Source organism: Ranitomeya variabilis, chromosome 4 (genome assembly GCF_051348905.1).
Source record: "Ranitomeya variabilis isolate aRanVar5 chromosome 4, aRanVar5.hap1, whole genome shotgun sequence".
Classification (NCBI taxonomy): domain Eukaryota; kingdom Metazoa; phylum Chordata; class Amphibia; order Anura; family Dendrobatidae; genus Ranitomeya; species Ranitomeya variabilis.
In genome coordinates this window covers 694659632-694684502 of record NC_135235.1, presented here as the reverse complement: position 1 = coordinate 694684502, position 24871 = coordinate 694659632, and the positions used below count along the sequence as shown (strand labels likewise).

General features: G+C 45.2%; 1 protein-coding gene across 1 annotated transcript in view; it reads right to left on the bottom strand.

Annotated features, from left to right (window-relative positions):
• LOC143767645 (uncharacterized) overlaps positions 1-6663 on the bottom strand; it is a 74525-nt gene extending 67862 nt beyond the window's left edge. Inside the window, exons 1-6 of the mRNA XM_077256094.1 lie at positions 6573-6663; positions 5595-5736; positions 5286-5465; positions 5079-5202; positions 4898-4995; positions 4609-4699 (exon numbers count right to left, since the gene is read on the bottom strand). Of these exons, the coding sequence (XP_077112209.1) occupies positions 4609-4699; positions 4898-4995; positions 5079-5202; positions 5286-5465; positions 5595-5672 (571 nt within the window). The 5' untranslated portion in view covers positions 5673-5736; positions 6573-6663. The remainder of the gene's footprint in view (positions 1-4608; positions 4700-4897; positions 4996-5078; positions 5203-5285; positions 5466-5594; positions 5737-6572) is intronic.
• Between the last annotated feature and the right edge of the window lie 18208 nt (positions 6664-24871).

Sequence of the window (24871 nt, the reverse complement as noted above, 5' to 3'; positions counted from 1 at the left end):
GGGCCTCACTTTGCTGAATCTATATTCATACTACGTTTGTATTTTCCTCTTACCTAACCGATATTATATGTGGGGGGCTACTATAACTTTTGGGGTTTCCCTGGAGGCAAGCCAGGTCTGTGTATTCCTCTACTAGGGGTAGCTAGATCTCCGGCTGGCGCGAGGTGTCTAGGAACAACGTAGGAACACCCCCTGGCTACTTTTAGTTGCGTGTTAGGTTCAGCATCACGGTTACCTAAGATACCATCTTCCTAGAGCTAGTCCGTTTTTTCCCTGTTCCTCTGCCATTGGGAATCATGACAGTTGCTCTTGCCCTTGCCTGTCCCGAAGAGGCCTTGGACACACATTTCCATGGATTTCATTTCAGATCTTCCGGTGTCTCAGGGCATGTCTGTCATCTGGGTGGTATGTGATCGCTTTTCCAAGATGGTCCATTTGGTGTCTTTGCCTAAGCTGCCTTCCTCTTCCGATCTGGTTTCTTTGTTCTTTCAGAATGTGGTTCGTTTGCACGGCATTCCTGAGAATATCGTGTCTGACAGAGGATCCCAGTTTGTTTCCAGGTTCTGGCGATCCTTTTGTGCTAATGATGGGCATTGATTTGTTGTTTTCGTCTGCCTTTCATCCTCAGACTAATGGCCAAACGGAGCGAACAAATCAGACTCTGGAGGCTTATTTGAGGTGTTTTGTTTCTGCAGATCAGGATGATTGGGTGACCTTCTTGCCATTGGCTGAGTTTGCCCTTAATAATCGGGCTAGTTCCGCTACTTTGGTTTCGCCATTTTTCTGCAACTCTGGTTTTCATCCTCGTTTTTCCTCGGGACATGTTGAGCCCTCTGACTGTCCTGGGGTGGATTCTGTGGTGGATAGGTTGCAGCGGATCTGGAATCATGTGGTGGACAACTTAAAGTTGTCACAGGAGAAGGCTCAGCGTTTTGCCAACCGCCGCCGCGGTGTGGGTCCCCGACTTCGTGTTGGGGATTTGGTGTGGCTGTCTTCTCGGTTTGTTCCTATGAAGGTCTCCTCTCCTAAATTTAAGCCTCGCTTCATCGGTCCTTATAAGATTTTGGAAATCCTTAATCCAGTGTCCTTTCGCTTGGATCTTCCGGTGTCGTTTGCCATTCACAACGTGTTCCATAGGTCTTTGTTGCGGCGCTACGTTGTGCCTGTGGTTCCTTCTGTTGAGCCTCCTGCTCCGGTGTTGGTTGAGGGCGAGTTGGAGTACGTGGTGGAGAAGATCTTGGATTCTCGTCTCTCCAGACGGAGGCTTCAGTATCTGGTCAAGTGGAAGGGCTATGGTCAGGAGGATAATTCCTGGGTGGTCGCCTCTGATGTTCATGCGGCCGATTTGGTTTGTGCCTTTCACGCTGCTCATCCTGATCGTCCTGGTGGTCTTGGTGAGGGTTCGGTGACCCCTCCTTAAGGGGGGGGTACTGTTGTGAATTGGATTATTTGGCTCCCTCGTGGTCACTAGCGACATGACACTTTGAGTTTCTTTCCCCAGCTTGGTACCCACCTGGCTCGTTAGTCCAGGGGTGTTGCTATTTAAGCTTCCTGGATTTTCAGTCTGGTGCCTGGCATCGTTGTAATCAGTTCCTTTCTGTTTGCTCCTGTCTGCTGGTCCTGGTTCTTGCAAAATAAGCTAAGTCCTGCTTTCTTGTTTTTTGGTTATTTGCATTGCTCTTATTTTTTGTCCAGCTTGCTCGAAATGTGATTCCTGATTTTGCTGGAAGCTCTAGGGGGCTGATATTCTCCCCCTGGGACGTTAGACGGTTCGGGGGTTCTTGAATATCCAGCGTGGAAATTTTGATAGGGTTTTTGCTGACCGTATAAGTCATCTTACTATATTCTGCTATTAGTCAGTGGGCCTCTCTTTGCTAAAAACCTAGTTCATTCTTACGTTTGTCTTTTCTTCTTACCTCAACGTTATTATTTGTTGGGGGCTTGTATCCAACTTTTGGGGTCTTTTCTCTGGAGGCAAGAAAGGTCTATCTTTTCCCTTCTAGAGTTAGTTAGTTCTCCGGCTGGCGCGAGACGTCTAGAACCAACGTAGGTACGTTCCCCGGCTGCTGCTATTTGTGGTGCTAGGATCAGGTATACGGCAGCAATGACTCCAGCAGCAGTCCACTCCTTGTGAATCTTCCCCAAATTTTTGAATTGCCTTTTCTTAACAATCCTTTCAAGGCTGTGGTTATCGCGGTTGCTTGTGCACCTTTTTCTACCACACTTTTACCTTCCACTCAACTTTCCATTAATCTGCTTGGACACAGCACTCTGTGAACAGCCGGTTTCTTTAGCAATGTCCTTTTGTGGCTTCCCCTCCTTGTGGAGTGTCAGTGACTGCTTTATGGACATTTATCAAGTCAGCAGTGTTTCCCATGATTGTGGAGCTACTGAAACAGACTAAGGGAATTTTTGTAAAGCTTAGGAAGCCTTTGCAGGTGTTTTTCGTTAATTATTATTATTGACTGAAGTAATGGCTTTTGGGGTTTCATTGGCTGTAAGCCATAATCATCAACATTAACAGAAATAAACACTTGAAATAAATCACTCTGCTTGTAAGGACTCTAAAATATATCAGTTTCACTTTTTGTATTGAAGAACTGAAATAAATTAACTTTTTGATGATATTCCAATTTTGTGAGATGCACCTGTACCTGATGCCTACCAGCTTTTGGCTGAAGCAACTCCCAAAGTGCGAGCACTGCCCCTTTAAGAAACGGAGCAAGTGTACGCAGACCTAGAGAAGCAGGAAGGCACAACAGGGAAAAGATAGATCGCCGACTGGCCGGGACATTGACCATGTTGGCATCCGTGCCACAGGAGTGACAATGACCACACTGGGACGTCAGAATCGCCTTTACAAATGTAACAGCATCGTTACCCTCTGATTTCTCTTACAGGCCCATTATAATATTTTTCTTCAAGTGATTTTCTAACCTGTCAGCACAGTCTACTTACGCTGTCATTTGGCCTCAAAACAATCCCGAGACATTTCAGGACTAAACATCATAGTGACAGTTCCCTTTTTAGGGTGCGGGGTATAGATATGCTCAATGTTAATATCCGTGACGGGAATTTGTTTAACCGTTTGGGCCAACTGGAAACACGTTGGATTTGGTCCCTCAATACCGTATACCCTGCAGGTCTGAATGAGAACATTAGTTATGCTCCCTTCCTGTAGTCGCTGCACTGGTGTGCTTAGTGTGCCTTCTTGCAATTTGTGCACATTTTGTTTTCTTTTATTGTTGTTCTGTTTTTAATTCACGTTTTTATTACTTAGGATTCCCATATCGCTATACTGAATTGGTTATTGTGCTTTTGGAACTCATCTGGACTATGTGACATGGAAATTGAAGCTGATGGACTGCTATTTTTGTCATTTTTCCCTACCCTGATAAAGCCATCGTTTGGGTTCTTTTATTCCCCATTGGGGTGTAGGGGACATATGCGGACAAGCTGTTAGTACTGTTATTACTTTTTATGATGCTATCATCAATGCTCATGTGCCTTGTGGGACTGTACCATGTTATATTGTTTTGTTTATGGTCATTGTATTTTATATTATTATTTGATATATTATATTATGTAAAGTGGTCACAGTCTCCTCTTGGCCAATGTGTCTATCTCTTTGTACAATTCATTTTTATAACTGCATTTGTCCGTATGTTTTATTTGATATGCTGTTATATCTGCATATCTCCTTGTTGTCCTTCTACGCTAATAGTTGCTTCTAAACGCTTCTGTTTGCCCTTCCCATTGCCCCTATTGTAGATGGCGTCTACGCACTGATCACTTTAGGCGCATGCGCTGCTCTGTTACTGCTCCGTCCTTCTCTGACAGCCGCACACGTACTTCCGGATCACATGGGGCCCCATGCGTTTCCGGTCGTCGTCGTTCGGCGTGCTGGACTGGGCGGAAGCAGTGTGTTGCGGTGGCGTGCAGTCTCCATTATGGGTTTCCTATATATACTCCTCTATGCCCATTCTATGTACGCGCCCCCTGAGGAAGGTATCCTAACTGAAACGCGCGTCGGGGTGGATCGGGGTCCCCATACTGCGGAGGTTTACCACGGGATCGCTATTACCAGGTGATGTGTAGTAGTTCATTTATGTGCCTTTACCTGAATAATCACTGGTTTATTTACATTTCTTCCATGTACTCTGGATGAAGTTCTGCTATCCTGTGGGGCTGTGCCTCTACGAATTGCACTATATACCACCTTTTTATAGTATACTTTAAATTATCTGCAGCTGGGGATCGCCGTACCTTGGGCTGGTTTATTGTTCACATGTTGCTGCTGGCATTTTTGTCATCTTTTAGCCCTTTCTAACACTAACTCTCTGGTTGTTATATGTATAATTTTATCCAATAAAGTGTTGTTCTATGTTTGGACTCTATGACTGCGTGGTGCTCTTTTGTCTTTGTCATTTGGCTTTGTAGTTTACAGACCTGGACAGGTAATGGTCAGTGCCTCCTAATTTATGTTGGCAGGTGGATTTCCCAGATTGTAAGCTCTATAGAAAAGAGCTTTCAATACCCAGTCATTGGGATAGTGTGACATGACTGAACTACTTCTTTACTTCTCTATACTTAGTGGTTACTACTCACCTGGGTAGTCATATGTAGGAATCTCCTCTTTACACCGCTCATCACCCCTCACATGTGTCTCTGTAGTATTAATATGGGTCAGATCTTCACCCTGAAACAAATATTGTAAAAGTCACAGACAGATGGAGAAGTCACATCTATGGTCAGCTCTAATCCTGCCATCTCCACTGTTCTCATTACACAAGTATAAAACATATAATACTGGGGGATAAAACAAGACTGAGCACAAGACCTTCACAACCGTCTACACATCATAGGGGAGATCTCCTGACACCTTCTCTCCATCTACCTGATAATTGTGAGGAACACTGGGATCTTCTTGTTTACAGTCCTGTGGAAGAAGAGGACAGGGACACCTCTCTGGTGTTGTCATCTTACTGGATAGATCTGGAGGAAACACATACAGGGACTGAATTCATTCTTTACATACAGATAATTATAGGCCGTGTGTATTTAGTCCTGTCTATTACCTGGTGATGTCAGGGGCTGGGGAACCTCCATCATGACGTCCTTGTACGGATCTCTGTGTCCTTCTAAATACTCCCACTCCTCCATGGAGAAATAAACAGCGACATCCTGACACCTTATAGGAACCTGACACATACAATGATACCGTCATCCCCCCGATCCCTTCATAGCGTTACTGTATAATGTCCCAGCATTCCCAGCAGTGTCACCTCTCCAGTCAGCAGCTCAATCATCTTGTAGGTGAGTTCTAGGATCTTCAGGTCATTGATGTCCTTATGTATCAGGGGGTGAGGTGGAGGCCCCGTGATTGGGCTCAGGGGTCTTCCCCATCCCTCAGACACAGGGTCCTGACAGCGCTCACTAGAGGTCTTCTTCACCACTGTGTAATCCTGGTTATGGAGAGACACATTAATAAATCTCACTACAGACATTTCCAGAGTCCTCACCTCTCCAGTTCTGTCCATCTGTTATTCCCATAGATAAGAATGATGTAATGTGACGTCATCAGAATCTCTCACCTCTCCAGTAAGCCGGAAGAGGATCTCTAGGGTGAGGTGTAATATCCTCTCCGCCATCTTGTCTCTGTCCATATCCATCTTTGATGGAGAAGCCAAAAAAATTCTCTTCTATGGAAAGATCTTCACTGAGAAGATCCGAGACCTGAATGAGAAGATGAGCCGATGTAATATCATAAAAATCCTGTGTAATAATACAATTACCGGAGATAATAAGGGAAACATATGAGATTATTTTACACTATTTAGTTTTCTTCTTTACATCTACTAATAAAACCTATATATTTAGGCCACAGACAACAAGCAGTTTCTTCTTCAGAGTCGGCAGCTGAATACGTTTCTCTCATAGACTCATCTTCCATAACGCAGAGAATAATGGAGCCTCCAGCACCGACCTCCACCCGCAGAGCCGCACTCTACATAGAGAATAATGGAGCCTCCAGCACCGACCTCCACCCGCAGAGCCGCACTCTACATAGAGAATAATGGAGCCTCCAGCACCGACCTCCACCCGCAGAGCAGCTCTCCACATAGAGAATAATGGAGCCTCCAGAACCGACCTTCACCCGCAGAGCCGCACTCCACATAGGGAATAATGGAGCCTCCAGCACCGACCTCCACCCGCAGAGCCGCCCTCCACATAGAGAATAATGGAGCCTCCAGCACCGACCTCCACATAGAGAATAATGGAGCCTCCAGCACCGACCTCCACCCGCAGAGCCGCACTCCACATAGAGAATAATGGAGCCTCCAGCACCGACCTCCACCCGCAGAGCCGCACTCCACATAGAGAATAATGGAGCCTCCAGCACCGACCTCCACCCGCAGAGCCGCACTCCACATAGAGAATAATGGGGCCTCCAGCACCAACCTCCACCCGCAGAGCCGCACTCAACATAGAGAATAATGGAGCCTCCAGCACCGACCTCCACCCGCAGAGCCGCACTCCACATAGAGAATAATGGAGCCTCCAGCACCTACCTCCACCCGCAGAGCCGCACTCCACATATATGGGTAGAACCTAGAGTGTATGGGCTCCTTCCAGGTGTGACGTCAATTCCGGGGGTCTAGGCTCAACCCACATATTTGGCTTTTCTGTGTGCACAGGACCTGTGATGAGGTCACAGGAGGGGAGGAGTCAGGGGGTCACATGATCAGGGGCCTCAGTGTATGCAGGACTCTGCTGTGCTGGTTGTCATGGTGCTGGATGGATGAGGGGAAGTTTATGTGTGGGGTCAGGAGGGGTTTACAGTGTGGATGTAGCTGAGCCGTATGTGTAAGGCTACGTTCACATTTGCGTTGTGCGCCGCAGCGCACAACGCAAACAAAAACGCAGCAAAACGCATGCACAACGCTGCGTTTTGCGCCGCATGCGTCGTTTTTTCAATTGATTTTGGACGCAGCAAAAATGCAACTTGCTGCGTCCACTGCGCCCCGACGCAGGCGCCGCAGCGACGCATGCGGCGCAAAACGCAAGTGCGCCGCATGTCCATGCGCCCCCATGTTAAATATAGGGGCGCATGACGCATGCGGCGCCCGCCGCTAATGTGAACGTAGCCTAAGAGATATATGGAGTGAAGCCGCCTGTGTACAGGTTGTACGGAGCAGAGTTGTTTGTGTATGGACAGGAGCCATGTTTGTACTGAGCAGAGCCGTGTGTGTATGGAGCGGAGCTTTGTTCGTTTTATAAGTAGATTTTTTTTTATAAAACAATGATTGGATCCATCTCAATATTACATGTATTGTTCCCCAATATTTCCCTCTATTATTCCTATCTGTGTATGTTAGGGCTAGCGGAACGCACCGAGTAAATATAGATGTTTATTATTATTGGTGCGTTCGCAGCCCGGGGTCCACCGTGCAGGAGAACCTGCTGCTAGTGAATGGCGGCACTATTTGGCGGTATAGACTAGCTCTGTTACTTCACAGAGTAGCCGTGAAAGGAAAGCACTGCGCCCTGTTAGACTCACAGGAGCACAAGCTAACTGCCGAACTGATAGCAGTCAGGGGTCATGCAAACATACAATCTCCTCCCCGGAGGTGCCGGTATTCTAGGGGCTTATTTCAGCCGGGGCCCTGAATACAATCACAGAGAATTGGGAATATTCACAATGGGATTAAATTCCTCACATTCAGTGAGATAAAATCTAAATACAACTTACCCTCTTCTGAACTGGTCCTTATTATTATGCTAAAGGACAGTATACAAAAACTCCTGACCGGTAAAGCCTTGAATCTTGAAATCCTTTCTTCACTGATGTGCAACGTAAACAATAAAAACATTTGGAGCCGAAGTAACCTATATAGTTACAGTGCCTTGCGAAAGTATTCGGCCCCCCTGGAACTTTTCAACCTTTTCCCACATATCATGCTTCAAATATAAAGATACCAAATGTAACTTTTTGGTGAAGAATCAACAACAAGTGGAACACAGTTGTGAAGTTGAATGAAATTTATTGGTTATTTTAAATTTTTGTGGAAATTCAAAAACTGAAAAGTGAGGCGTGCAATATTATTCAGACCCTTTACTTTCAGTGCAGCAAACTCACTCCAGAAGTTCATTGTGGATCTCTGAATGATCCAATGTTGTCCTAAATGCCTAATGATGATAAATATAATCCATCTGTGTGTAATCAAGTCTCCGTATAAATGCACCTGCTCTGTGATAGTCTCAGGGTTCTGTTTGAAGCACAGAGAGCATCATGAAGACCAAGGAACACAACAGGAAGGTCCGTGATACTGTTGTGGAGAAGTTTAGAGCCGGTTTAGATACAAAATGATTTCCAAACCTTTAAACATCCCAAGGAGCACTGTGCAAGCGATCATACTGCAATGGAAGGAGTATCATACCACTGCAAATCTACCAAGACCGGCCGTCCCTCTAAACTTTCATCTCAAACAAGGAGAAGACTGATCAGAGATGCAGCCAAGAGGCCCATGATCACTCTGGATGAACTGCAGAGATCTACAGCTGAGATGGGACAGTCTGTCCATAGGACAACAATCAGTCGTACACTGCACAAATCTGGCCTTTATGGAAGAGTGGCAAGAAGAAAGCCATTTCTCAAAGATATCCATAAAAAGTATCTTTTAAAGTTTGCAACAAGCCACCTGGGAGACACACCAAACATGTGGAAGAAGGTGCTCTGCTCACATGAAACCAAAAGGGAACTTATTGTCAACAATGCCAAATACAGGACCTGAGACTGGGATGGAAATTTGTCTTCCAACAAGACAATGATCCAAAACAAAGCAAAATCTTCAATGGCGTTCCATGAATCCTATTTTAAAATAATGACAAGATGGTATCTCACTCCCATCAGATTGTCACATATAAACCAGGAACACTCTCCCTTATGTTGGAGAGACTGCGGACAACAGGGTAATCTCTTTCACTTATTTTTTGGTTGTCCGATAATAAAAACTGGGATGGAGATTTGTCTTCCAACAAGACAATGATCCAAAACATAGAGCAAAATCTACAATAGAATGGTTCACAAATAAACGTATCCAGGTGTTAGAATGGCCAAGTCAAAGTCCAGACTTCAATCAAGAATCTGTGGAAAGAGCTGAAAACTGCTGTTCACAAACGATCTCCATCAAACCTCACTGAGCTCGAGCTGTTTGCCAAGGAAGAATGGGCAAGAATTTCAGTCTCTTGATGTTTAAAACTGATAGAGAAATACCCCAAGCGACTTGCAGCTGTAATCGCAGCAAAAGGAGGCGCAACAAAGTATTAAGGGGGCTGAATAATATTGCACGTCCCACTTTTCAGTTTTTGAATTTCCACAAAAAATTTAAAATAACCAATAAATTTCATTCAACTTCACAATTGTGTTCCACTTGGTGTTGATTCTTCCCCAAAAATTTACATTTGGTATCTTTATGTTTGAAGCATGATATGTGGGAAAAGGTTGATAAGTTCCAGGGGGCCGAATACTTTTGCAAGGCACTGTACTTTATCAAGGCCAATGTTAGCTCTAAAAACGTATATATGAAGAGGTGGGAGTCCGACCCTGGTACAGACTTGCGAACTGAACAATGGGACAGCGCTATAAAAAACACAAACCAGTCAAACATTTCAATGTCGTTCCATGAGTCCTATTTTAAAATAATGACAAGATGGTATCTCACTCCCATCAGATTGTCACATATAAACCAGGAACACTCTCCCTTATGTTGGAGAGACTGCGGACAATGGGGTAATCTCTTTCACATATTTTTTGGTTGTCCGATAATAAAAAATCTCTGGTTCCAAGTATCGCGCCATATTAACTCCTTTTCTGAAAACTTTGTGATCACCCTTGATTGCCCTCAAAGGGCGCTTCTTTCCCTTGATGTGGAGCAATTTGACCCCCCGGTTAGATATGTCATCATACAGATCCTCCTAGTTGTCAAAAATGCATTGGCATTATGGCGGAAAAAATCCGAAACACCCAAATTCTCAGATATTTTGGACAAATTTCACCAACATAGAGCTCTGGAATGGAAATTTCTGGCTAACAATAGCAGTGTTTACAAATATTCTAAGAAATAGAAGATCTGGAACAGCAAGTAAAAGGTTTAAAATTGCCATTTTGTGCCTCTTTCCTCAAAATTTTATACATTTAACCCCTTAAGCCCCGAGGGTGGTTTGCACGTTAACCCCTTAAGCCCTGAGGGTGGTTTGCACGTTAATGACTGGGCCAATTTTTACAATTCTCACCACTGTCCCTTTATGAGGTTATAACTCTGGAACGCTTCAATAGATCTTAGCGATTCTGACAATGTTTTCTCGTGTCATATTGTACTTCATGATAGTGGTAAAATTTCTTCGATATAACTTGCATTTATTTGTGAAAAAAACGGAAATTTGGCAAAAATTTTGAAAATTTCACAATTTTCCAACTTTGAATTTTTATGCCCTTAAATCACAGAGATATGTCACGCAAAATACTTAATAAGTAACATTTCCCACATGTCTACTTTACATCAGCACAATTTTGGAACCAAATTTTTTTTTGTTAGGGAGTTATAAGGGTTAAAAGTTGACCAGAAATGTCTCATTTTTACAACACCATATTTTTTAGGGACCACATCTCATTTGAAATAATTTTGAGGGGTCTATATGATGGCAAATACCCAAGTGTGACACCATTCTAAAAACTGCACCCCTCAAGGTGCTCAAAACCACATACAAGAAGTTTATTAACCCTTCAGGTGTTTCACAGGAATTTTTGGAATGTTTAAATAAAAATGAACATTTAACTTTTTTTCACACAAAATTTATTTCAGCTCCAATTTGTTTTATTTTACCAAGGGTAACAGGAGAAAATGGACCCGAAAAGTTGTTGCACAATTTGTCCTGAGTACCCCGATATACCATATGTGGGGGTAAACCACTGTTTGGGCGCATGGCAGAGCTCGGAAGTTAAGGAGCGCCATTTGACTTTTCAATGCAAAATTGACTGGAATTGAGATGGGACGCCATGTTGCGTTTGGAGAGCCCCTGATGTGCGTAAACATTGAAAACCCCCACAAGTGACCCCATTTTGGAAAGTAGACCCCTTAAGGAACTTATCTAGATGTGTGGTGAGCACTTTGACCCAACAAGTGCTTCACATAAGTTTATAATGCAGAGCCGTAAAAATAAAAAAATCATATTTTTTCACAAAAATGATCTTTTCGCCCCCAATTTTTTATTTTCCCAAGGGTAAGAGAAGAAATTAGACCCCAATAGTTTTTTGCGTTAACACATTTTGAGAGCTATAATTTTTCCATAATTTGGTCCACAGAGTCATGTGAGGTCTTGTTTTTTTGCGGGACGAGTTGACGATTTTATTTGTAACATTTTCGGGCATGTGCCATTTTTTGATCGCTTTTTATTCCGATTTTTGTGAGGCAGAATGACCAAAAACCAGCTATTCATGAATTTCTTTTGGGGGAGGCGTTTATACCGTTCCACATTTGGTAAAATGGGTAAAACAGTTTTATTCTTCGGGTCAGTACGACTACAGCGATACCTCATTTATATCATTTTTTTATGTTTTGGTGCTTTTATACGATAAAAACTATTTTATAGAAAAAAATTATTTTTGCATCGCTTTATTCTGAGGACTATAAAGTTTTAATTTTTTCTTTGATGACGCTGTATGGCGGCTCGTTTTTTGCTGGACAAGATGACGTTATATCCGTCTTTTTGATCGCGTGTTATTCCACCTTATTTGGCGGTATGATAATAAAGCGTTGTTTTTTGTCTTTTTTTTTTTTTTTTTACGGTGTTCACTGAAGGGGTTAAATAGTGGGACAGTTTTATAGGTTGGGTCGCTACGGACGCGGCGATACTAAATATGTGTTCTTTTATTGTTTTTTTTTTATTTAAATAAAGAAATGTATTTATAGTAACAATATATTTATTTTTTTTGCATTTTTTTTGGATTTTTTTTTTTTTTACACATGTGCACATGTGAATTTATTTTTTTTTACACTATAACATTGCCCCGGGGGGGGGGGGGGAATGATGTTATAGTGTAAGATTGCCGATCTGACACTTTGCTGTGCACTGTGTCAGATCGGCGATCTGACGTGCACAGCTCCAGGAGCACCTCCCTGCAGGACCCGGATGCCGCGGCCATCTTGGATCCGGGCCTGCTGCAGGGAGTAGGAGGTAAGAGACCCTCGGAGCAACGCGATTACATCGCGTTGCTCCGGGGGTCTCAGGGAAGCACGCAGGGAGCCCCCTCCCTGCGCGATGCTTCCCTATACCGCCGGAACACTGCAATCATGTTTGATCGCAATCTGCCGGAGGTTAATGTGCCGGGGGCGGTCCGTGACCGCTCCAGGCACATAATACCGGATGTCAGCTGTGATAGTCAGCTGACACCCGGCCGCGATCGGCCGCGCTCCCCCCTTGAGCGCGGCCGATCGCATATGACGTACTATCCCGTCACTGTGAATTAAGTCCCAGGTCACCTTGACGGGATAGTACGTCATATGGGATTAAGGGGTTAATGACCGGGCCAATTTTTACAATTCTGACCACTGTCCCTTTATGAGGTTATAACTCTGGAACGCTTCAATGGATCCCGGTGATTCTGAAATGGTTTTCTCGAGACATATTGTACTTCATGATAGCGGTAAAATTTATTTGATATTACATTACCTGCGTTTGTGAAAAAAAAGGAAATTTGGTGAAAAACTTTGAATTTTTATCCCCTTGAATCACAGAGATACAGTACAGACCAAAAGTTTGGACACACCTTCTCATTTAAAGATTTTTCTGTATTTTCATGGCTAAGAAAATTGTACATTCACACTGAAGGCATAAACTATGAATTAACACATGTCGAATTATATACTTAACAAAAAAGTGTGAAACAGCTGAAAATATGTCTTATATTCTAGGTTACTCAAAGTAGCCACCTTTTGCTTTGATGACTGCTTTGCACACTCTTGGCATTCTCTTGATGAGCTTCAAGAGGTAGTCACCGGGAATGGTCTTCCAAAAATCTTGAAGGAGTTCCCCTTTTGCCTTCACTCTGCGGTCCTGTGGAGGCCAGGTCATCTGGCGTAGCACCCCATCACTCTCCTTCTTGGTCAAATAGCCCTTACACAGCCTGGAGGTGTGTTTGGGGTCACTGTCCTGATGAAAAGTAAATGATGGTCCAATTAAACGCAAACCGGATGGAATAGCATGCCGCTGCAAGATGCTGTGGTAGCCATGCTGGTTCAGTATGCCTTCAATTTTGAATAAATCCCCCAGTGTCACCAGCAAAGCACCCCCACACCATCACACCTCCTCCATGCTTCTCTGTGGGAACCAGGCATGTAGAGTCCATCCTTTCACCTTTTGTCATGTCGGACGCTGTTCATACTAGGGCGTTCGTCAGACAGCGGTAATTCCGCTTTTGTCCACTATGTGCTCAGTGGCGTCGGCTAGATTTTATCTAGCTGGTCCGGGGTTAATTTAGCTGGTGCTTGGATTGGAAGCTGGGCCACGCCCACTGCCTTTAAATAGTTCTTCTGAACATTGGGCGTCGCCGATTATAGCTTCTGTCTTGTGCTTGGTTATCTCGGTCTGGAGTGGTGATCTAGGAGAAGGAGTATCGTATCTGGTGGAGTATTTCCCTTTGTCATATTTTCTCCTTCCTATATTTGTATTTGTTTTTCCCTGTGCATTTATAGTGTATTCCTGAGTGACTGCAGCGTGGGTCATATTTTCCATTATCCTTGTCTGTGCTAACTGTGGGTATTGGTGTGTGGTCTCTTCACTGGGTGGTGGGTGGTGGTTTCAGCCTAGGGTTGAAACAGGAGATAGGGTGAGGATGGAGGCCCAGACATGCACACCATCAGTGTAAACTCTGGGAGAGGGTCAGTCAGGATTTCCCTAGTCTGAGGGAAATCGCAGGGGCCCGGGTTATTAGCTCTTGCCTACCTAGGCTTCCCGTGACATTATAATCGGCCAACATTATTTGTATTCCATGGATCCCATGACTACCATAACCCGCTAGTTGGAGGCGCTGTCCCTACAGGTCACTGAGTTGAGGGGGGCAGTGCAGCACCAGGGACTATCAGTATCTAATGTGCAAGCTGGAGCTACAGGTAGAGTTGCTGAGCCTAAGTTTCCTTTGCCTGAAAAGGTGCTGGGGAACGCAGTAAATTTGTTTCTTTTCGTGAAGCTTGCAAACTATATTTCCGTATGCGCCCGATTTCCTTGGGTAATGAGGCTCAGCGTGTGGGCCTGGTGTTGTCATTATTAAACGGGGACCCCCAAGCATGGGCGTTTTCTTTGCCATCTGATTCTGCTGCATTTGACTCTGTGGAGAGGTTTTTTTTCCGCTCTTGGACACATTTACGATGATCCAGACAGAATGGTTCTAGCAGAATCTAAGATACGCACTATTCGCCAGGGGGAGCGTTTTGCAGAGGATTACTGTTCTGAATTTCGCCGCTGGGCGGTCGACACACAGTGGAATGATCCCGCGCTGCGGAGTCAGTTTATTCATGGGGTTTCTGGAAGGGTTAAAAAAGCCCTCCTGATGTACGAGACTCCTGCTTCTCTAGATTCTGCTATGAGTCTGGTTGTCCACACTGATCGCCGTTTGCATCAGGGGGAGCATGAGACGCCACTTTTGGGAGAGGGTTCAGGTTCACGTGAGGTTGCTGCAGGTGAGCCCACGGAGCTTATGCAAATCGCAGGGGTGTCACATGTTAAGCGTCGAGCCCCTGTGCTCAGGAAGCAGGGAGCCTGTTTTTACTGCGGTAAAACTGGTCATTTTGTTAAAGGGCACCTGTCACCCCGTTTTTTCCGTATGAGATAAGAATACTGTTAAATAGGGCCTGAGCTGTGCATTGCAATAGTGTATTTTGTGGACCCCGATTCCCCACCTATGCTGTGGGTATCTAAGGTATTTCATGCGCTTGAAAGAACTTAGGTGACGTCACTGCTTTGTGATTGGTCGCGTAGCGGTCACGCGACCGCTACAGACCAATCAGAGCGCCGTGACGTCATCTAAGGCCCTTCAAGCGCGCATTCTTAGGTACAACGGCTCCCGGTTACGGCGGTAAAGTCCAGGCTGCGTCGGAGAGGTGAGTATATCCCTATTTTTATTTTAATTCTTTCTTTTACACATTGATATGGATCCCAGGGCCTGAAGGAGAGTTTCCTCTCCTTCAGACCCTGGGAACCATACAGGATACCGTCCGATACTTGGTGTCCCATTGACTTGTATTGGTATCAGGTATCGGTATCGGATTAGATCCGATACTTTGCCGGTATCGGCCGATACTTTCCGATACCGATACTTTCAAGTATCGGACGGTATCGCTCAACACTAATCATTGCTAAACCGCTAACTGACATGACTAAAAAGAGTACCAATTTCTCCGTGTGGCCTGAGGCTGCTGTGTGCGCATTTGAATTTCTTAAGAACAGTTTTGTTTCGGCCCCCATTCTTGTGCAGCCAGATGTATCAAAACCTTTTGTTGTGGAAGTCGATGCGTCTGAGGTGGGTGTAGGGGCAGTGTTGTCACAAGGTTCATCCTTGAGCGATTTGCGTCCATGCGCCTATTTCTCCAAGAAACTGTCGTCCACCGAACGTAACTACAATATCGGCAACAGGGAGTTGTTGGCAATCAAGTTGGCCTTTGAGGAATGGCGACACTTCCTGGAGGGGTCAGTTCATCAGGTTACTGTTATTACCGACCATAAGAATTTGCTTTATTTGGAGTCTGCCAAGCATCTATTTCCCAGGCAGGCTCGCTGGGCATTGTTTTTCACGTGGTTCAACTTTGTTGTTACCTACAGACCTGGGTCTAAAAACACTAAGGCGGATGCTCTGTCCAGGTGTTTTCCGGGGGGGAGAACCTCGGGAAGATCCGGTACTCATCCTCCAAAAGGGTGTTGTGGTTTCGGCTCTCACTACCGAGGTTGAGGCTGAGATTGCCGAGGCCCAGGAGGAGGTACCATCTGAACTTCCCATCAACAAATTGTTTGTACCGCTTCATCTCCGCTTAAAGGTTTTGGCGCAGCATCATGATGCTGTCCTGGCTGGCCAACCAAGGGGTTTGGGGTACCTTGGAGTTGGTGTCACGTCGGTTTTGGTGGCCCAAAATCCGACAGGACGTGGTCTCATACGTGTCAGCTTGCACCACGTGCGCTAGGGCTAAGACGCCCAGCTCCCGTCCTGTTGGCACACTACTTCCTCTCGAGGTACCTAGTAAGCCATGGACGGAGATCTCCATGGATTTTATCACTGACATGCCCTCTTCAGCTGGGAACACGGTCATCTTGGTGATTGTTGATCGGTTCTCAAAAATGTCGCACTTTGTGTCGTTGCCTAACGCTAAGACTCTGGCTCAGGTATTTGTGCAGGAGGTGGTCAGACTTCATGGGGTTCCATCTGACATCGTTTCTGATAGGGGGTCTCAGTTTGTGGCATAATTTTGGAAAGCATTTTGCTCACGGCTGGGGATCAAGTTGTCTCATTCTTCGGCGTTTCATCCTCAGTCAAATGGTCAGACCGAGCGTACGAACCAAAATTTGGAACAGTACTTGCGCTGCTTTGTTTCTGATAACCAGGAGGAGTGGTCGACGTTCCTTCCTTTGGCTCAGTTTGCCATCAATAATCACCGCCAGGAGTCTTCTGAGGAGTCTCCTTTTTTTGTGTTTATGGGCTACATCCTCACTTTTGTACTTGGAGTCACGGGGGCTCTTCCGGCTTCCCGGAGGAAGACCAGTTAGGAGCACAATTGTCATCAGTTTGCAGGAGAGTTAAACAGCGCCTGTTGAGTGTGGGTGCTAGGTACAAATGTGTGGCTGACAGTAGGCGTGTGCCAGGTCCAGACCTGAGTGTGGATGACTGGGTGTGGTTATCCACAAAAAAACATAAGACTCAAAATACCATCCCTTAAATTGGGTCCAAGGTTTATTCGTCCGTTTAGGGTCGCCGCCGTTATTAACCCAGTAGCGTACCGTTTGGAGCTTCCTACGGTGTATGAGATACACAACGTGTTCCACAGATCATTGCTAAAAAAGATGGTGGGTCTTGTGGACACGACACCGATGCCTTCTCCAGTCTTGGTGGATGGTAATTTGGAATTTGAAGTCTCCAAGGTGGTTGACTCTCGTGTGGTGCGCCGCACTTTACAGTACTTGGTACACTGGCGTGGTTATGGGCCTGAGGAGAGGTCCTGGGTACCAGCCTTGGACATTCATGCGGATCGGCTGGTCAGTATGTTTCACCGCTGCCATCCAGACAAGCCGGGTCCTATAAGTCGTGAGGGCCCTGGGGTCCCTCGTAGAAGGCGGGGTACTGTCATGTCAGACGCTGTTCATACTAGGTCATTCGTCAGACAGCGGTAATTCCGCTTTTGTCCACTATGTGCTCAGTGGCGTCGGCTAGATTTTATCTAGCTGGTCCGGGGTTAATTTAGCTGGTGCTCGGATTGGAAGCTGGGTCACGCCCACTGCCTTTAAATAGTTCTTCTGAACATTGGGCGTCGCCGATTATAGCTTCTGTCTTGTGCTTGGCTATCTCGGTCTAGAGTGGTGATCTAGGAGAAGGAGTATCGTATCTGGTGGAGTATTTCCCTTTGTCATATTTTCTCCTTTCTATATTTGTATTTGTTTTTCCCTGTGCATTTATAGTGTATTCCTGAGTGACTGCGGCGTGGTTCATATTTTCTGTTATCCTTGTCTGTGCTAACTGTGGGTATTGGTGTGTGGTCTCTTCACTGTGTGGTGGTTTCAGCCTAGGGTTGAAACAGGAGATAGGGTGAGGATGGAGGCCCAGACATGCACACCATCAGTGTAAACTCTGGGAGAGGGTCAGTCAGGATTTCCCTAGTCTGAAGGAAATCGCATTGGCCCGGGATATTAGCTCTTGCCTACCTAGGCTTCCCGTGACACCTTTTCTGTGTCACACAAAAACACGGTGGTTGGAACCAAAGATCTCAAATTTTGACTCATCAGACCAAAGCACAGATTTCCACTGGTCTTATGTCCATTCCTTGTGTTCTTTAGCCCAAACAAGTCTCTTCTGCTTGTTGCCTGTCCTTAGCAGTGGTTTCCTAGCAGCTATTTTACCATGAAGGCCTGCTTAACAGTTGTTGTAGAGATTTGTCTGCTGCTAGAACTCTGTGTGGCATTGACCTGGTCTCTAATCTGAGCTGCTGTTAACCTGCGATTTCTGAGGCTGGTGTTGTGAATTTGGATCTTGGGCTCCCCCGGTGGCTACTGGTGGAATTGAACTGGTGTCTTCATCTTCTCTGTTCACCTGTTCCCATCAAGATGTGGGAGTCGCTATATAACCTTGCTTCTCTGTTAGTTGCTTGCCGGTCAACAATGTTATCAGAAGCCTCTCTGTGCTTGTTCCTGCTCCTAGACAACTACTAGATAAGTTGGACTCTTGTCCATGTTTGTTTTTGCATTTTTGTTCCAGTTCACAGCTGTAGTTTCGTTACTGTGTCTGGAAAGCTCTTGTGAACAGGAATTGCCACTCTGGTGTTATGAGTTAATGCCAGAGTTTTAAAGTAATTTCTGGATGGTGTTTTGATAGGGTTTTCAGCTGACCATGAAAGTGTCCTTTCTGTCTTCTGCTATGTAGTAAGTGGACCTCAAATTTGCTAAACCTATTTTCATACTACGTTTGTTATTTCATCTTAATTCACCGCCAATACATGTGGGGGGCCTCTGTCTCCTTTCGGGGTATTTCTCTAGAGGTGAGCTAGGACTTATATTTTCCTCTGCTAGCATTATTTAGTCCTCCGGCTGGTGCTGGGCATCTAGAATCAACGTAGGCATGCTACCCGGCCACTGCTAGTTGTGCGTTAGGTTTAGTTCATGGTCAGCTCAGTTTCCATCTTCCAAGAGCTAGTTCCTATATATGCTGATGCTATGTTCTCTTGCCATTGAGATCATGACAGTTTGACCGGCCCACTAAAGGGTTAAAATCCTTGGCTGAGAAAGGAGAGAAAAGAGAAGTCTGCTGAGATTTTTTTTTTTTTTTTCTTCTTGAGTGTGCTCATAATTGGACCTCTTGCCAGTCTGTCTATGCTGCAGCCTTTTTTTTTTTCCTTTCTCTCCTTCTAAATCTTTGAATGGCTCTGTGTCCACCTGTTTGTAATGGATCTTCAGAGTGTAACTGCAGGTTTGAATAATCTCGCCACGAAGGTACAGAATTTGCAAGATTTTGTTTTTCGTGCACCTGTATCTGAGCCGAAAATTCCTTTGCCGGAATATTTCTCGGGGAATAGATCTGGGTTTCAGAATTTTCGAAATAATTGCAAATTATTTTTGTCCCTGAAATTTCGCTCTGCCGGAGACCCTGCACAGCAGGTCAGGATTGTTATTTCCTTGCTCCGGGGCGACCCTCAAGATTGGGCTTTTGCATTGGCACCAGGGGATCCTGCGTTGCTCAATGTGGATGCGTTTTTTCTGGCCTTGGGGTTGCTTTATGACGAACCTCATTTGGAGCTTCAGGCAGAAAAAACTTTGATGTCCCTTTCTCAGGGGCAAGATGAAGCTGAAATTTACTGCCAAAGATTTCGTAAATGGTCTGTGCTTACTCAGTGGAATGAGTGCGCCCTGGCGGCGACTTTCAGAGAGGGTCTCTCTGATGCCATTAAGGATGTTATGGTGGGGTTCCCTGTGCCTGCGGGTCTGAATGAGTCCATGACAATGGCTATTCAGATCGATCGGCGTTTGCGGGAGCGCAAACCAGTGCACCATCTGGCGGTGTCCACTGAGAAGACGCCAGAGAGTATGCAGTGTGATAGTATTCTGTCCAGAAGCGAGCGGCAGAATTTTAGACGGAAAAACGGGTTGTGTTTCTATTGTGGTGATTCTACTCATGTTATATCAGCATGCTCTAAGCGCACTAAAAGGCTTGATAAATCTGGTTCCATTTGTACTTTACAGTCTAAGTTTATTCTATCTGTGACCCTGATTTGCTCTTTGTCATCTATTACCACGGACGCCTATGTCGACTCTGGCGCGGCTTTTAGTCTTATGGATTGGTCCTTTGCCAAACGCTGTGGGTATGATTTAGAGCCTTTGGGGACTCCTATTCCTCTGAAGGGGATTGACTCCACCCCATTGGCTAATAATAAACCACAATACTGGACACAAGTAACTATGCGTATTAACCCAGATCACCAGGAGATTGTTCGCTTTCTGGTGCTGTATAATCTGCATGATGATTTGGTGCTAGGATTGCCATGGCTGCAATCTCACAACCCAGTCCTTGACTGGAGAGCTATGTCTGTGTTGAGCTGGGGATGTAAGGGGGCTCATGGGGATGTACCTTTGGTTTCCATTTCATCATCTATTCCCTCTGAAATTCCTGAGTTCCTGTCTGACTATCGTGACGTCTTTGAAGAATCCAAGCTTGGTTCGTTACCTCCGCACCGAGAGTGCGATTGTGCCATAGATTTAATTCCGGGTAGTAAATACCCAAAGGGTCGTTTATTTAATCTGTCTGTGCCTGAACATGCTGCTATGCGAGAATATATAAAGGAGTCCTTGGAAAAGGGACATATTCGTCCATCGTCATCTCCCTTAGGAGCCGGTTTTTTCTTTGTGTCAAAAAAAGACGGCTCTTTGAGACCATGTATTGATTATCGGCTTTTGAATAAAATCACTGTTAAATATCAATACCCATTGCCGTTGCTGACTGATTTGTTTGCTCGCATAAAGGGGGCCAAGTGGTTCTCTAAGATTGACCTTCGTGGGGCGTATAATTTGGTGCGAATCAGGCAGGGGGATGAGTGGAAAACCGCATTTAATACGCCCGAGGGCCACTTTGAGTATTTGGTGATGCCTTTTGGTCTTTCAAATGCTCCGTCAGTTTTCCAGTCCTTTATGCATGATATTTTTCGCGATTATTTGGACAAATTTATGATTGTGTATCTGGATGATATTCTGATTTTTTCGGATGACTGGGACTCTCATGTCCAGCAAGTCAGGAGGGTTTTTCAGGTTTTGCGGTCTAATTCTTTGTGTGTGAAGGGTTCTAAGTGTGTTTTTGGGGTACAGAGGATTTCCTTTTTGGGATATATTTTTTCTCCCTCTTCCATTGAAATGGATCCTGTCAAGGTTCAAGCTATTTGTGATTGGACGCAGCCCTCTTCTCTTAAGAGTCTTCAGAAATTTTTGGGCTTTGCTAACTTTTATCGTCGATTTATTGCTGGTTTTTCGGATATTGTTAAGCCATTGACCGATTTGACTAAGAAGGGTGCTGATGTTGCTGATTGGTCCCCTGATGCTGTGGAGGCCTTTCGGGAGCTTAAGCGCCGTTTTTCCTCTGCCCCTGTGTTGCGTCAGCCTGATGTTGCTCTCCCTTTTCAGGTTGAGGTTGACGCTTCTGAGATCGGAGCTGGGGCAGTGTTGTCGCAGAAAAGTTCCGACTGCTCCGTGATGAGGCCTTGTGCCTTCTTTTCCCGTAAATTTTCGCCCGCTGAGCGGAATTATGATGTTGGGAATCGGGAGCTTTTGGCCATGAAGTGGGCTTTTGAGGAGTGGCGCCATTGGCTTGAGGGGGCCAGACATCAGGTGGTGGTATTGACTGACCACAAAAATTTGATTTATCTTGAGACCGCCAGGCGCCTGAATCCTAGACAGGCGCGCTGGTCATTATTTTTCTCTCGGTTTAATTTTGTGGTGTCATACCTGCCGGGTTCTAAGAATGTTAAGGCGGATGCCCTTTCTAGGAGTTTTGAACCTGACTCGCCTGGTAACTCTGAGCCCACAGGTATCCTTAAGGATGGAGTGATATTGTCAGCCGTTTCTCCAGACCTGCGACGGGCCTTGCAGGAGTTTCAGGCGGATAGACCGGATCGTTGCCCACCTGATAAACTGTTTGTTCCTGATGATTGGACCAGTAGAGTCATCTCTGAGGTTCATTCTTCTGCGTTGGCAGGTCATCCTGGAATCTTTGGTACCAGGGATTTGGTGGCAAGGTCCTTCTGGTGGCCTTCCCTGTCACGAGATGTGCTTTGTGCAGTCTTGTGACGTTTGTGCTCGGGCCAAGCCTTGTTGTTCTCGGGCTAGTGGATTATTGTTGCCCTTGCCTATTCCTAAGAGGCCTTGGACGCACATCTCGATGGATTTTATTTCAGATCTGCCTGTTTCTCAGAAAATGTCTGTCATCTGGGTGGTGTGTGACCGTTTCTCTAAGATGGTCCATTTGGTTCCTCTGCCCAAGTTGCCTTCTTCTTCCGAGTTGGTTCCTCTGTTTTTTCAAAATGTTGTTCGTTTGCATGGTATTCCTGAGAATATCGTTTCTGACAGAGGAACCCAATTTGTGTCTAGATTTTGGCGGGCATTCTGTGCTAGGATGGGCATAGATTTATCTTTTTCGTCCGCTTTCCATCCTCAGACTAATGGCCAGACCGAGCGGACTAATCAGACCCTGGAGACATATCTGAGGTGTTTTGTGTCTGCTGACCAGGATGATTGGGTTGCTTTTTTGCCATTGGCGGAGTTCGCTCTCAATAATCGGGCCAGCTCTGCCACTTTGGTGTCCCCGTTTTTCTGTAATTCGGGGTTTCATCCTCGATTTTCCTCTGGTCAGGTGGAATCTTCGGATTGTCCTGGAGTGGATGCTGTGGTGGAGAGATTGCATCAGATCTGGGGGCAGGTGGTGGACAATTTGAAGTTGTCCCAGGAGAAGACTCAGCTTTTTGCCAACCGCCACCGTCGTGTTGGTCCTCGGCTTTGTGTTGGGGATTTGGTGTGGTTGTCTTCTCGTTTTGTCCCTATGAGGGTCTCTTCTCCTAAGTTTAAGCCTCGGTTTATCGGCCCGTATAAGATTTTGGAGATTCTTAACCCTGTTTCCTTCCGTTTGGACCTCCCTGCATCCTTTTCTATTCATAACGTTTTTCATCGGTCATTATTGCGCAGGTATGAGGTACCGGTTGTGCCTTCCGTTGAGCCTCCTGCTCCGGTGTTGGTTGAGGGTGAGTTGGAGTACGTTGTGGAGAAAATCTTAGACTCCCGTGTTTCCAGACGAAGACTCCAGTATCTGGTCAAGTGGAAGGGATACGGCCAGGAGGATAATTCTTGGGTGAATGCATCTGATGTTCATGCCTCTGATCTGGTTCGTGCCTTTCATAGGGCCCATCCTGATCGCCCTGGTGGTTCTGGTGAGGGTTCGGTGCCCCCTCCTTGAGGGGGGGGTACTGTTGTGAATTTGGATCTTGGGCTCCCCCGGTGGCTACTGGTGGAATTGAACTGGTGTCTTCATCTTCTCTGTTCACCTGTTCCCATCAAGATGTGGGAGTCGCTATATAACCTTGCTTCTCTGTTAGTTGCTTGCCGGTCAACAATGTTATCAGAAGCCTCTCTGTGCTTGTTCCTGCTCCTAGACAACTACTAGATAAGTTGGACTCTTGTCCATGTTTGTTTTTGCATTTTTGTTCCAGTTCACAGCTGTAGTTTCGTTACTGTGTCTGGAAAGCTCTTGTGAACAGGAATTGCTACTCTGGTGTTATGAGTTAATGCCAGAGTTTTAAAGTAATTTCTGGATGGTGTTTTGATAGGGTTTTCAGCTGACCATGAAAGTGTCCTTTCTGTCTTCTGCTATGTAGTAAGTGGACCTCAAATTTGCTAAACCTATTTTCATACTACGTTTGTTATTTCATCTTAATTCACCGCCAATACATGTGGGGGGCCTCTGTCTCCTTTCGGGGTATTTCTCTAGAGGTGAGCTAGGACTTATATTTTCCTCTGCTAGCATTATTTAGTCCTCCGGCTGGTGCTGGGCATCTAGAATCAACGTAGGCATGCTACCCGGCCACTGCTAGTTGTGCGTTAGGTTTAGTTCATGGTCAGCTCAGTTTCCATCTTCCAAGAGCTAGTTCCTATATATGCTGATGCTATGTTCTCTTGCCATTGAGATCATGACAGGCTGGTGACTCGGACAAACTTATCCTCAGAAGCAGAGGTGACTCTTGGTCTTCCTTTCCTGGGGCGGTCCTCATGTGAACCAGTTTCTTTGTAGCGCTTGATGGTTTTTGCCACTGCACTTGGGGACACTTTCAAAGCTTTCCCAATTTTTCGGACTGACTGACCTTCATTTCTTAAAGTAATGATGGCCACTCATTTTCCTTTACTTAGCTGCTTTTTTCTTGCTATAATACAAATTCTAACAGTCTATTCCGTAGGACTATCAGCTGTGTTTCCAATAGACTTCTGCACAACACAACTGATGGTCAAAACCCCATTTATAAGGCAAGAAATCCCACTTATTTAACCTGACAGGGCACACCTGTGAAATGAAAACCATTTCCGGTGATTACCTCTTGAAGCTCATCAAGAGAATGCCAAGAGTGTGCAAAGCAGTCATCAAAGCAAAAGGTGGCTACTTTGAAGAACCTAGAATATAAGACAATTTTAGTTGCTTCACACTTTTTTTTATTAAGTATATAATTCCACATGTGTTAATTCATAGTTTTGATGCCTTCAGTGTGAACGTACAATTTTCTTAGTCATGAAAATTCAGAAAAATCTTTAAATGAGAAGGTGTGTCCCAACTTTTGGTCTGTACTGAATGTCACACAAAATACTTAATAACTAACATTTCCCACATGTCTACTTTACATCACCACAATTTTGGAAACAATTTTTTTTTGTTAGGGAGTTATAAGGGTTAAAATTTGACCAGCAATTTCTCATTTTTACAACACCATTTTTTAAGGGACCACTACATATTTGAAGTCATTTTGAGGGGTCTATATGATAGAAAATACACAAGTGTGACACCATACTAAAATCTGCACCCCTCAGGGTGCTCAAAACCACA